The sequence below is a fragment of the Gymnogyps californianus genome, chromosome 7 (genome assembly GCF_018139145.2).
Source record: "Gymnogyps californianus isolate 813 chromosome 7, ASM1813914v2, whole genome shotgun sequence".
In the NCBI taxonomy this organism is placed as follows: Eukaryota; Metazoa; Chordata; class Aves; order Accipitriformes; family Cathartidae; genus Gymnogyps; species Gymnogyps californianus.
The window spans coordinates 42,763,733-42,776,577 of record NC_059477.1 but is presented as its reverse complement, the minus strand read 5'-3'; the positions used below and the strand labels follow the sequence as shown (position 1 = coordinate 42,776,577).

Genomic DNA, 12,845 nt, shown 5'->3' with positions numbered 1-12,845 from the left:
GAGTCGCTACACCCATCCTCCACCTGGCCTGCCCGCTCCTGTGGCACTTAGCTCCGCACTGTGCACGGTCCGGGGATGGGATCAGCTCTGCAGCATCGCTCAGAGCTGCTGCTTCCCTTTTTGCACATCTCCGCCAACCCTAAGTACTCAAACCTCCGGTTTCTTCAAAAATCATGATGGGGCTAAAACAAATCAGGTTTTGAACAGCACTAACATTAAGTTTTGTCTTCAGATTATTTTAGCTACATTTGAAAGCTTGTTTTTTCTTTTATAAACAGAAATCTAAATAACCCACTTCTTCCAAAAATGAAAACTTAGGCTCTCTCTTGATCACCTGATTTCCAGGCAGAGGACACCAAAAATGATAAAAACAATAAACTTCCTATATCCTTCCCATTTATCCTGTGCCTAGGCTTGCTGACTTAGGGCTAAATAACAGAAAGGAAGTACCTACTTCCATCAGGACCAAGATTTCAAGCAGTGCACTGTAAGGCAAGCAGACAGCCTAAGCAAGGGCTATATATATATATATATAGTGCTGTTTAGTTTTGTCTCATCCCCTGGTTTTACCTTTCCTTGCAAACATCAGTATGTCAGATTTGGTTTCGTTAGACATGCAAGAGGTCCACAGCTCCAGGTTTTGCTGGAAGTGGCTGCCAGGGTCACAAGTGTGTGCGGGGAGAGGAGGGGGGACAGCCTCGCAGCCACCAGTTCCACTGTGCAATTACAACATTATTGCTGTGGCTGAACAGCAACCCAACACAGAACAAGAATGAAACCCTCTCTCAAAGAAATTCAAACCTAAGGACCCTTCGGACAAAACTTCCTCAAGAAGATTTTCCTACTCTTCAGGAAAATCCCGTGCTCAGCTGCTCATTATCAGCAGGGTCTTCACTGCACTGCAATAGAGCTGGAGTGCTTAAGCAGCAAACTTCCAGCTGAAGAGTCAGTAGCTTCTGAAACTAATGGAACTAGATGGCAACTGCTCATCTATTTGCACCATTATACAGATTTAATCTGATTCAGAATGAAGTCTGATTTTTGCTACAGGTTTGGGCACAAACACAGCCCTGAAAATCCCTTTCCAAGTACTCTTTACTTACCTACTTCTTAAACTGTCTAAAAGCAAGTGCAGCCTACCTGGGATTCTTGTTGTTCAAACTTAGTGCAATTTCATTAACGGCATGTGGATGCGACATGACCATATTGAATCCATACTGAAAAGAGAAGGGGAAAATATTGTTTCAGTTTTGAGACTGAAAGTGTTTTTTTTAAAATCCAACAAACTACATATCTCTGACCAGATCTGGCAGCAGTCTTTTCACAATGCTGTAAACCAAACAAAATATTGTCAATTTTACCAAGTCAGCCAGAACATTTCCATCTACCACCGTGCCTAACAACTTCTCTGCCACTAACAGTGTCTAAAGTACTTGGTTTGGCCATGTCAGCCAACAAAAAGGGGTCCAAGAGCTGTTCCTACACCACTGCCAACCCCTCTGCTCGTCCTTTCCTCCCTCCAACCCTTTCTAATTCTGACAGTCAAGTGCATCATTTACTCTCTAAAGAGGAATTTGCAATTCACCTGCCAAAATCACTTCTTTTCCCGCATGCATGCTGCCACAGAGCGGCACATGCCATCATGCAGTTACTGCACAAGTACTGCTGGCTTTGCTCTCCAAAAATGAAAAAAGAACTGCTTTGGAAAACACTGTATTCGTTACTAGCACAAGATCGTTGTTTGCATCCTTCCCATCAGAGGTAAAAAACCCCTGTAAATCCCAGGGAGCTAGTACCCCCAAGGGCAGAGTTCACATACGCAGCGGTGTTAAGAAATACCTCGTACAACCATACAACTCGTAATAAAGGTGTTCACCACAGATTTTCTTTGAAGCATGTAGCTTTTAGCTGTTACTGTTTTAGCAAAAAATCCCAAGTCTCTCAAGCTACCTGGGCATGCCGTATGATCACAGCATCCCACTGAAGAGAAACGAAACTCATGAAAATAAGATTAGCTTTGGTCTAGTTCATTCTTTGACTTGCAGTTTTTGCAATTGCCTTGCCATAAGCATGTAACAAGAGTGAAAGCTTGGATTTTCCATCAGCGTATAGCTCTTCTGAAAAATTCTCGTATTTCCTAAGTGTTAGTACTAAATTATGAGACAAATTATAACTTCAGTTGTGTAGCTGCACGTCTAATCCGTTAGTGCAAACTGAGCCCACCACTGCAAACAGGAACTGGCCCGATACGCATATGCTCTTATCTACGTGTGTCTTCACATCCGTACTAAATCTTCTGCATGGGTACACAAGGACTATGTTACATTGCTTCCCAGCTACACTGCCTAAGAATGAGTAAGAATTTAAACCTTTGCGTCAGTTTTACCTTAACAATTCACCACTAACCTTTTCCTCCCGCCTCCCAACAACAAAATAGTTATGTGGCCCAAAAGAACAACAAGGGAAATACCTGGTAATTCATTATGGCCCGCAAACACATGATGCAGACATGAACATCATCTTTTTTACTCACTAATCTGGAATTTTTTAGTGTTCTTCGGCTTGGCAAGGTGTTATACCTGCAAACAAAAAACAGCTCTCATCAATCACAAGACTATTTTTAGGTGGTAAGAATAAAGGAATGGAAATATTCCTCCACTGGGTGAAAACGCAGACATCTTTCAGTTCTGCAGAGGATACAACCATCGGACAATACACATGCAAATAAAGGAGAAAAAAGGTCACGGGCTGTTTACATTGGCAGCGTACGAAGCTCCAGATGCACGGCTCCACGACTGCCTGCTGGCCACCGCTGCCCAGTCCAGGGCCAGCACAGACCACGAGCTGCCGCTCTCAGCCCTTCCACCCGGCGCAGCCGATGCCGCCAGCCACGGCACAACTCATCCAACGCCAGGTACCTCCACCTCTCGTGGCATGCAACAGGGAAAGAACGATCCACCCGCAAGCAGGTGTATTCCGGACTTTTTTTTCCACGCACTTTACTCTGCACGAGCAACGGCACAGACTTTTAATGGAACTGAACATTCGTAGGCATCAGCAAATGTATTAATTCCCACTGCATTTCATTTAAGAATGGTGCCTCTCTTCTATTCTGCAGCTGAGCTTTCTGAAAGCCCTCCAAATTATTTGAGGAAAATACAGCCCTTAGGAACCTTCCTCAGAACAGAGGCATTAATTATTTTAATTGTAACCCCTAACTGGTAAATCAACCTTGAATTCAATTACATAAGTACACGGAATAAACACAAAGGGAAATCTTTAAACCTGTCATTTCTACGGCATAGTAAATGAAAACCACATTTCAGCTCTTTCTGAGATACTGCTTATTTTCTTTAAGAAAAAACATGCTTCACGAGCTGAGCACAGGAAATCGGAGACAAGGAGACGGCCTGCCATATGAAATACATATATGTTCTTACATACGTGAAACTGAATGAGCAACAAGAAGATTACGATTATGGTCACGAAACTCTTTTGACAGTGATCCACTAACTGCTGCAATCGGCCGATGGTGTCCTTGGTGCCGCCACGCTACCCCGGCAAGCCCCGGGACCAGCACACTGCAGGACAAGCCCTATCCAAACTGTGGGGGGCCTGTGGGGCCCCCCGGGCTGTGCCAGGGACACAGAGGCTCTCTGCAAAGCTGTGCAGGCTGCCCTGAGCAGCCCCAGCTGGCGGCACCGCGGGTGATGCTGACAGCGAAGGTGATGGGTGGTGTTTGGGGTTGGAAAAACACATTATTTATCCCGCTCCTCCAATATACAGTGTAAAAACAGCCGGGAGAGAAGGTCCAGGCAGGTTCTCAATTAGTCACAGGGCTGCAGCATCCAGAGATTTGCTCCTGATTTCCACCTATGCAGGTGAGAGCAGAGACCAAAAGGGCATCGGCTCTCCTGCTCAGAGGCTAACAAAACCTCTAGGCAGGCACAGTAATCCTTCTGCATTTCCAACTATCACACTCAGGCCTGAAAATGGAGGAAGGAAGAATAAAAATCTGCTGACAGGAAGACGGAAAGAAAAATGACGTGATGCACGTGCAGCGATGCGCGAATTCTGACATTTGTTATGCAAAGAGCAACTCCACTGGGGGAGGAAAGTGAAATTCATAGACGAAGCTTGACTGGTGGAGTAAATACAACCTCCAGTAAAAACAAGGCTTCTTCAGACAACTGCAGTTGGCCTCACACTTGCCAATGCCACCTTTGCAGCCTGGAGAACATACAAGGGAAGGCTTTTCTTCTCTTTGATTCGGGAAAACAACTGCAGTGGGGAAAGCTTCTGGATTACAGCATCCTTAGCTCTCACCACAGTCCCTAACCAGGAGTTAAACGAATCGGTGCTGGTACACAGCAATGACTCAAAGCACAACTGCAAACACACGCCAAGGCAGGGTGAGAAGGTGAGGTGGAGAACCGCAGAGCTTCCAGGGGACATGCAGACCCAGGCTTTTCCATCTGAGAACTATCCCGACACTCCAAGAAAGCTGAGCGGCATGGAGGGAGTCAATGGGGAACGATCTGTCATTGTTTCTCGTAACACGGGAACTATGTGGCATCACATATAATTATCAGGTGACAGGATCAAAGCAAACGTGCTAATTTTCAAGGCACTCCTCTGCACAGTGCTCCGGAGAGCAGGAGCTCTTCAGCATGACTGCTGCAGAGCCCAGAGCCTGGCACGGGCTCCAAAAGCACTTATACCACTTCACAGAGGAAAAAATCCATCAAGAACTATTAAACACAAGATGCAATGCTTAGATCAGGATGCTTAAATCTACAGACTGCTGAAAGCAGGAGCGCGTACCAGGAGAAACATCACTGGGTATCTGCCTTGCTCATTTTAAGGGAGTGCTCTAAGCATCTCCTGCACTAATCGTCTGCTCCTGGGCAACGTCAGAGAGGGTATTAGATACGGCCTTGGTGTTATCATACTTCACTGTTTTCCTCTTTCCTTCCTCTGCATATTTTGAGTGCATTTGGGGGGTTGCCCTGTTTATTGCTGATGCTACTGTGCAGTTACTTGTCTAATCCATGCTACTCATTTTGTTTAAAAAAAGAGGTGCAGCTTTTAAAATCAACGATTAACATTATTATTATTAATAATAATAGTAAAGATTAATAATAAATACACGAACAAGTAATAACAGACTTGTTTTATTCTGACTCACTAGCTCACTCTCTGACACAAAGAACGTACTTGCCCGTTTTCCCACTTCACATGTACAAAACGAAGGAGGTAGCTCGTACAAGAGTCTGGGCGGACCCTGTGCTGGGCAGCGATCACAGCTCAGCAGCACCCTTGCTGTGTCCGCCTCTGCGGCTGCAGGAATCTTTCCCACTCCGCAGCTCCGGTGCGGGATGAGAGAGGAACGCACGGTGAGCTCCGGAGCGCGGTGCTAAACCACCCTGCCCACGGAGAGCCGGCGACTCTCAGGCTTCAGCAATTACTTCCCTTTGCTTTCATTTTCTAGGAGTGCCGAGATGAAAGAAACCCCAAAATTCAAAGCAGAATTCAGTCAAACTGCTTTTTTTTTTTTTTCCCTTATATATATATGAAGGCATGAATCAGCTGAGGGCACTCCAGACGGATTTCAGGTTTGCAGGAAACATGACCTAGTTTTGCCTGAGAACAGCGAGCAGTTAAAGCACGGGAGCCGGGTTTTGGGGACCGGACCCCAAGGAGGGGTGCAGGCTGTTTCTTGGAGGACCAGGACAGGATTAGGCTGCTCCCCGTGCTGCGGGGCTGTCCCGGCTGGCCCCAAGCCACCACGAGCACTTTGGATGGGGTGCTGCACTGCACCTTGCCCCTGGGCTCCACGACACTGTCTGGCTGCTCCTGGTGGGAATGGGGCTTGCCAAGGAGCTCCAGCCGGGGTTGTCCTGCCGTCCTGCCTCCGTCCCCACGGACGGGGTGGCTGCCCACACACAGACCCTGCGCTCGGGGTCTCGTTCATCTTCCAAACCTCCCTTCCCGAGACAAAAGAGGAGCAGTGCAACCTTTAACTGGGAGCCTTACATTAAGTCTGAACTGGAAAGTGCAGAAGCGCTGCCAGTGTTGGCTGGAGAACGTGTAACCACACCGTGCTAGCGTATTTCCATACATTCATTTCACTAAATATGAAAAACACTGCAATAAAAAGATTTAAAAGTCATTTCTAGTCATACAGAGATTGTTCCTACAATGACTTATCTCAGTTTTAAACTACTAAAGGCTGCATACATTATTTTCCTTTAAATTTTAAATAAGCAGAGTAATTAGATCTTTATCATGCCACTGATAGAAGAAAAAAATCTTCCTCAGTGCCTGGTGTATCAACTCCTTAAATTTCAGAATGCCTTTAAACATCTGACAGAGTTTTGTCAGCTGTAACAAATGGGAGCAAGTCTCCTTAAACTAATAAAAGATGACCATAAAGCCAGAATTTGGCATTTCCAGCTGCTTGGGGAGCGAGGAGAAACAGAATCGGGGAGCAAGGATACTCTGCAACGCAGCAGGACCCTGGAGCACGCTGGGTCTGATTTCCCCGGGAATTCAGCTTGGGATCCAGCCACCTGGACGGAGTCTTCCCAGGCTGAGAGATGCTCCCCTCTACACCTCTCACTACCTGCACGGCTTTCCGGGCACCTAATCAAACCCCCGTACTGCAGAGCAACGCAGGCACCAAAAGGAAGGTTTGAGGTGGAGACAATATTCGCCTCTTCTGAAGAGGTGGAAAAGACCCACAGAAACCCAACAAGGGCTGCAGACATCCCGTACGGCACTACCTGCCCACAGGCAGGAAAACTGCTGTTTTGAAGCCTGGAGATGTTCACTTGGAGGAGTCTCATGACCAGCCAAATAGGCAAAGTCAGAGGTAGCTGTTGTGTTCTCCTCCCAAAACCCAAGACGACCCTCATCTCTGGGGACTCTGCCCCAGGGCAGGTACACAGCTCCAGCCCCAGGCTGCACACCTTGCTCTGGGCTCTCTCCGCAGCAGTCCTCCTGCCTTCCCCACCGTCCCGCACATCCCTCTTTGGTGGTGTGTTATTCAGTGATATCATCAGTGATATTCAGAGCCCACACCCTCCAGCTCGCAGAGCTTCCACCCGTGTTAGTTTACGATTAGGCTGAGAAACTGGTACAGAATATGCAATCAAGAGCTGCAGTGCAGAGAAAATATCTCCAGCACAGATGGGATTCTGCCCTAGATTTAGATCGCTTCCCTTCAACAGATGCAAATTTCTTCACACAGACATGAATGCCAAGAATTAATGAGGAATTTTTGTACAGAAACTCTTTCACGATGACTCTGCATACTGGAACTAAGGCTCAAGATGCTTTCTCTGTATTAGTGGCAACTGCAACAACCCCTGATGTTATTTGTTTCCTTCCTAAAGGCAGGGCAGACTGGCAGTAGCTCTAACACCTCCCTTTATGCAACATGAGCCAAGCCAGAATGGATGATCTTCTTTTGCTTTTATTTCATTTCTTGTTACTAAACATTAGGCTGATCCGAGCATCTGGACGAATGGTTGGTTTTGATTTCCTGTCTGCTGCAGGTCAAAGATTATGTCACCAAGAGTATATTTATCCTGGTAATTAAATTCAGATGGTTCCTCTTTTATTTCCTCTGCCCCTCCTTTAAAGAAGAACTATAAAACCTTACTTCTGAAAAAAGCAGAAACAGAAAACCTGACCATGTGCAAGCTCCTGCAGCGTGTAATGCTTTCCTCCTCCCAGCCACCAGCGGTGGGTACGGGATGTCACACGTGGGGAGGGAGCTACTCCACAGCTTCATGCCTTTGCTGCTGGAGGCTGGGGGGAGGCACACAGGATCCGGCATTTCCACAGCCGGGACACTGCACCCACGTGGGAAAACCAACAACCGTTAAAACCGAGGCTAAACTTGTACTGAAATACACAGTACGGTTTAAGGTTTTTTCTCACCCAGATCTAACAGAAGGACATTTCTGTTCAAGAATAACTCATTCATCATTTTTATTCAATTTGTTAACAATTTAGTTAATTCGGTGCTTGTAAAGGCACTGCCATGATGTCTCTGGAGACCAGGCTGTGCTTTCACCCACCAGCCTCCTACAGAAAGGTGAAAAGGACCACTCAGCCCAGCCAGCCTGAAGAAATTAATTTTGCTAAACTACTCCCGCCCCCACGTCCACGTTACTTTGTTAACGTGATCAGCCAGAACTGCTGAAAATGTTCCGTGTGTCCCGGACTCATCCAGCACTTTGTACAACCAAGACCTAGAAAATGCAACACGCAAGGGCGTCTTCTGGTGCAAAACAGCTCACACTGACACTGAAGACCCACAGATGGATAATAAGAACACCTACACAACAAATTGGGATACTCAAAGTAAATAAAAGCCCTTTCCACCATGGTAAGTGAGCACAAACCTCAACGCAAACTCCCGCCATCTCCACCAACTGCAATGGGAGGACTTTCATGCTTAAAAGGAGGACGTGTGCCCAGTCCAATGGTGTAGACTTCTAATGCACCGCGTTAATAATGAATACAAATTACAACTGGTTTCTCCTATCATTTTTATCTTATTATCTGCTAAAGAATATCATGCCCTCATTTGTCTACACTGGCTCCCTCAGAGTAGGAGCAAGGAGAGCAGAGGACAGCCCAGGGTGAACCTCACCACTCCCGTGGCAGCTCGCCCAGCTCCGCGTGGGCTGGGACTGCTGGTTTTCATTGGGGTTTGGTGGTTTTTGGATTGCATTTCTGCAATTTTGTTGTTGCTTTGGAGGTCGTGGTGTTTGTATTATGAATGTCCTTCCGACAACAGAAAGGGACTTTGGAAGAGGAAGGTCTTGGTGCTTCCTACTAACTTTGGATTTCTCTGATCTCTTAGAGCAAGTTACAAGCTGGGTCTGCTGGATGTGGGGACCCTGAACTTGCACCCTTCTGCAGGGGACGAGGCCCAGAGAGGGAAAGACCACGAGCCTGTGCTCAGTGGTGGCCCCCATAAGCATTAAAACCAGTGAGGTGCAATCAGCTCCTCCGCTCGTGCAAGGGAAGGCCGAGCAGGTAGCTGTGCTGCCCGAAAATGTCTCCTTTCTGCCAGGTCAAACAGGGGTGACAAAGCTGGTTTGTGCCACAAATGTCAAGAAAATAAATGACTTTGAGCCTGCTTGTTTTGTTTTCATCTGACAGAATCTGGGAAAATTATTACTCCATAAAGCTGAGGAGGTATTTGCTGCTTAAAAAAGGCGAGAAAAGAAACCGAAACAGCTGGTTTTGGTCTCCCCTCCCTCCTCCCAGGCTACGCAGCCAGTGCGTGACTACAGATGGAAATGCACACCCAGGTGGAGCTCAGCTCTGCCATGCCGTGCACATCCCACGTAACTTCCAGCAAGGGAATGAGCGTGTTTCTTCACCTCTGTACGCAAACACAGCTAGGTGCTGTAGGGGATTCTCACCCAGTTCGACCAGGACAGTTACCTACAAACACCACCAAGCAGGCTACATGAAAACGGGTGCACGCTGCACTGGAGCTACCCTCAGCTGCCAGACACACCACTGCCTGACTAATGCCTGTCCGAGGTTTGTAAAAATCATGGTCTTCAGGCAGAGAAACCAGAAGAATCACAAGATCGACAACTGGCTGCTCAAAAATATACTCCATTAAATTAGCAAGTTTATGACAAAAATTATGATGACAAAGTCAGCTGGTCCCTGAGCAGTGAGAGTGTTAATGACAAAGTCCAAATTAAATCATTGTAGCATACAAAGCAGCATTAAATTTGAGTCCAATTATTGAATGTATTCAAAGTCCATTTATGGATTAAGATACTTTTGCCTGAATCGCTCTCTCATTACGGACTCCACAGATTTTGAAGAAAGAAATGAAGTTTCTCAGTTCAATCCACATAAAAACTGAAGTATTTGACTCGGAAGAAAGGGAATTTCTAATGGGCTGGGACACTACAAAGTCTGCATTAATATTTATCTGACAGGAGAGTATGACTCTCATGTGAAAGTAATGCTCTTTCTCCCCAAAAAAGCAGCAATAAAATCCCCAAAGGTTCATCCTCGTTTTTATCCTTCTGCCCTCATTTTGGTGTTTGCTTCCCAAATCCCTGTGCCTCCTCTTAAAAAAAAAAAAAAACCTCAGTTGCCAAGGAAACCCAGTGAGCAGGGAATTGGCAGGGTTTAGCACTACTAAAAAGAGCTACGGGAAGCCAGTTAAAGTCACAGTTAGAAATGGATAGCCTCAGCCACGCAAACGAGCAGACAGAAAGCCTCCGCGCCCACGTCACCGCCGGGTGAGTTCACACCGCAGCAAGCTTGCCCTGGCTGGTTGCAAGGGAACTGCTCACTACGATGGAGCCGCATCGTTTGCAAGCCTGCAAGGGGTATGACCCTGCCAGTACTTCCTAGTGTTGCTTTGTGCTTACCTCCTATTCCTTTTGCTATCATTAAATGTGTGCAGCACACATCAGCTGGGACCGTACAGGGTTCTGAGGGCTACCGCAGGTTTACTGCTCTTGAACCCTGAGGACAGGCAGGAGAGCTGGTGCCACGACACTGCCATACAGGCACCAAAAATGAGAAAAAACGGTGTTAAAGCTGGCACGAAACACCATCTCCCCAAACCTTCTTGCTGTTTTAATAAAAAGGAATCCAGGCCAAATCTTCTCATTTTTCATACTGCTATGGCATTGCAGGGATGAGTCCAGCTCCTGAATTTTAAATTACCCTGTTAAGATTGTCAGACTTCTCCTTTTTCATCCAAGAGGGAGGACCGCTTCTTCCTTTCTCTCCATTTTAATGGTTTCCATAACAAAGACAGAAGAGGAGCTTCCACACAGAAGAACCTACGGCCTGGGTCTCTGCATGTCCCAGACACATTGTCTACCCAGCGACGGGGCAGGAATCTCCTGGTTTTGACCAGAAACGCCATCCTGCACACCCTCCTCATCTGATCAGCACCTAGCTTGTTCGCAGGAAAAGATTCTGTTTCAGTTAACCAATATTTACTAATTATACAAAAGAAACTTTCTTAAAAACTTCCCATGCACTTTTAGCTTTTGCTTTTTTTAATACACATAGTCCCCAGCTATTGAAAAAATACACATTTTAAAACACAGAATATTTTTTTTTTTTATGAAACACAAACCAAAGATGCTAATTCCACTTAAATGCTGGACAGTTTCTGCCGAAGCTGCCCCGGTACAAAGATGGCTCTGCAGGCAGGAGGGGGCATTGGCTGAAAAACACTGTACTAGGTTACATTTCTGTGCCAGTTTTGGACATGAGTGAAGTCTCTATTTGTAATAAAAAAGATGAAATAACATGGACAATGACTAAGGGCTCTATGTCTTAGGTATGAAACTAATAATACTATTTGCAATACGATCAAGAAAACTAGTATCTTGTTTCAAAGTAAAACACATTTTATTTTCTTTCAGAAAATCCCACTCTACGGAAGCAAACTACACTTTGAAGTTATAATGTGATAACCACGCGTTTTGGAGGCTGAAAACTCCCCCGATGCTCAGGCGGTCGCTTTACCAAGACGTATGATTACCAGATTATAAGGCATGAGGAGCAGTGCTAGCCACGCGGCTCCCATGCCCTGCAACAGCCCGTGCTGCGTGTAACCTTGCACCTGGGACTTACGAGATCTTCCGGCTCGAAGCCTCATCAGCAGAGCGCAAAGTGAAGCCGCTCCAGAGGCAGTTGGCTGAAAAGCAGCTCTGGCAGCGTTTGAACTGAAGTTGCTCAGGCAGAGAAACCAATCTGATGGTATGTGAAAGGCGGATGAGAGCAGAGGAGGGAAGGATGCGAGAGAATTGGAGAAGAGCGTTTAAAAGAGGGCGGGGAATGAAGGATGCAAGGAAGGAGACATTGAAATGGAAAATAAAAAAGGTAAGGAATAAAGGGGGATGTGAAAAAGGAAAAAGGATGGAAGGAAATGAAGAGAAAAAATGTAAGAGACATGTCATATATACCTGAATTCTGCATTTCTAGTGTAACTAACCATAAGCATGCCTCCCAAAGACAGAGAGCAGAATCAGACATCCTCCTGCAAGCACAAGACTCTACCATTTCTCTGCCATAGTAGTTAAAGATCAAAGAAAACCAAAAACACTAAGAACACATTTGCAACATTTAAAAAAAAAAAAAAAAAATCAACTGGTCAAGTGATTTTGCTGCATTCCACAGCCTGTATTTCTTTACCAGAACTGTGTGTCTGTCTCCTCCTCTCCACTGCCTGATGTCTGTGAACTACATCCTCCAGGTATGACATCCGCTATCACTCAGGCTGTAGGTGGACGGCACTCACTTACCATCAACTAAAGAGCCAACATTACCTTTGACTGACAAACCAAAACTGAACCTCTGCTGGAAGATGTAGGAAAAAGCTGCAAGTCCTCACTGGCTCCATCTTTTTTGGACTCTTCTGTGCTCACAGTACTATGTAACAAAACTCCATAAAAGCCAAAACAAGTCAAAAAGCATTCAGCACTCTGAGCTGTGCCCCGAGGTAACAGTACTGCTAGTCTAAAGATGGTGTTTAGTACGTTTTATAATTGTGAAGCATCAAAGGAATGTAACAGAGTTGCCTTTTCCACAAACAAAACAAAACAAAAAAAACCAAAAACCAAAAAACCCAGTATTTGGAAAGAGAGACTTCATAGTAAAGCCCAGGACGGTGCTAGAATTAACAGCAGTGGCCTTTCAAAAAAAAAAAAAAAATCTTGTTCACAGCAGCATGGAAGGAATGTGCTGCTAGAAGAGACCTTTTTGGATGAGACACCAGATCAGAGCCCCAGACTGGCTGGGTCCATGGAAATCCTGAGATACATTTTGGA

The 12,845-nt window shown here is 45.8% G+C and overlaps 1 protein-coding gene across 5 annotated transcripts in view; it reads right to left on the bottom strand.

Moving 5' to 3' along the window:
• FMNL2 (formin like 2) overlaps positions 1–12,845 on the bottom strand; it is a 152,213-nt gene that overhangs the window by 40,020 nt on the left and 99,348 nt on the right. For all 5 annotated transcript variants that reach the window (XM_050900222.1, XM_050900226.1, XM_050900223.1 and 2 more), the window contains exons 7-8: positions 2,471–2,579; positions 1,141–1,217 (exon numbers count right to left, since the gene is read on the bottom strand). In XM_050900222.1, coding sequence (XP_050756179.1) covers positions 1,141–1,217; positions 2,471–2,579 — 186 coding nt within the window. The remainder of the gene's footprint in view (positions 1–1,140; positions 1,218–2,470; positions 2,580–12,845) is intronic.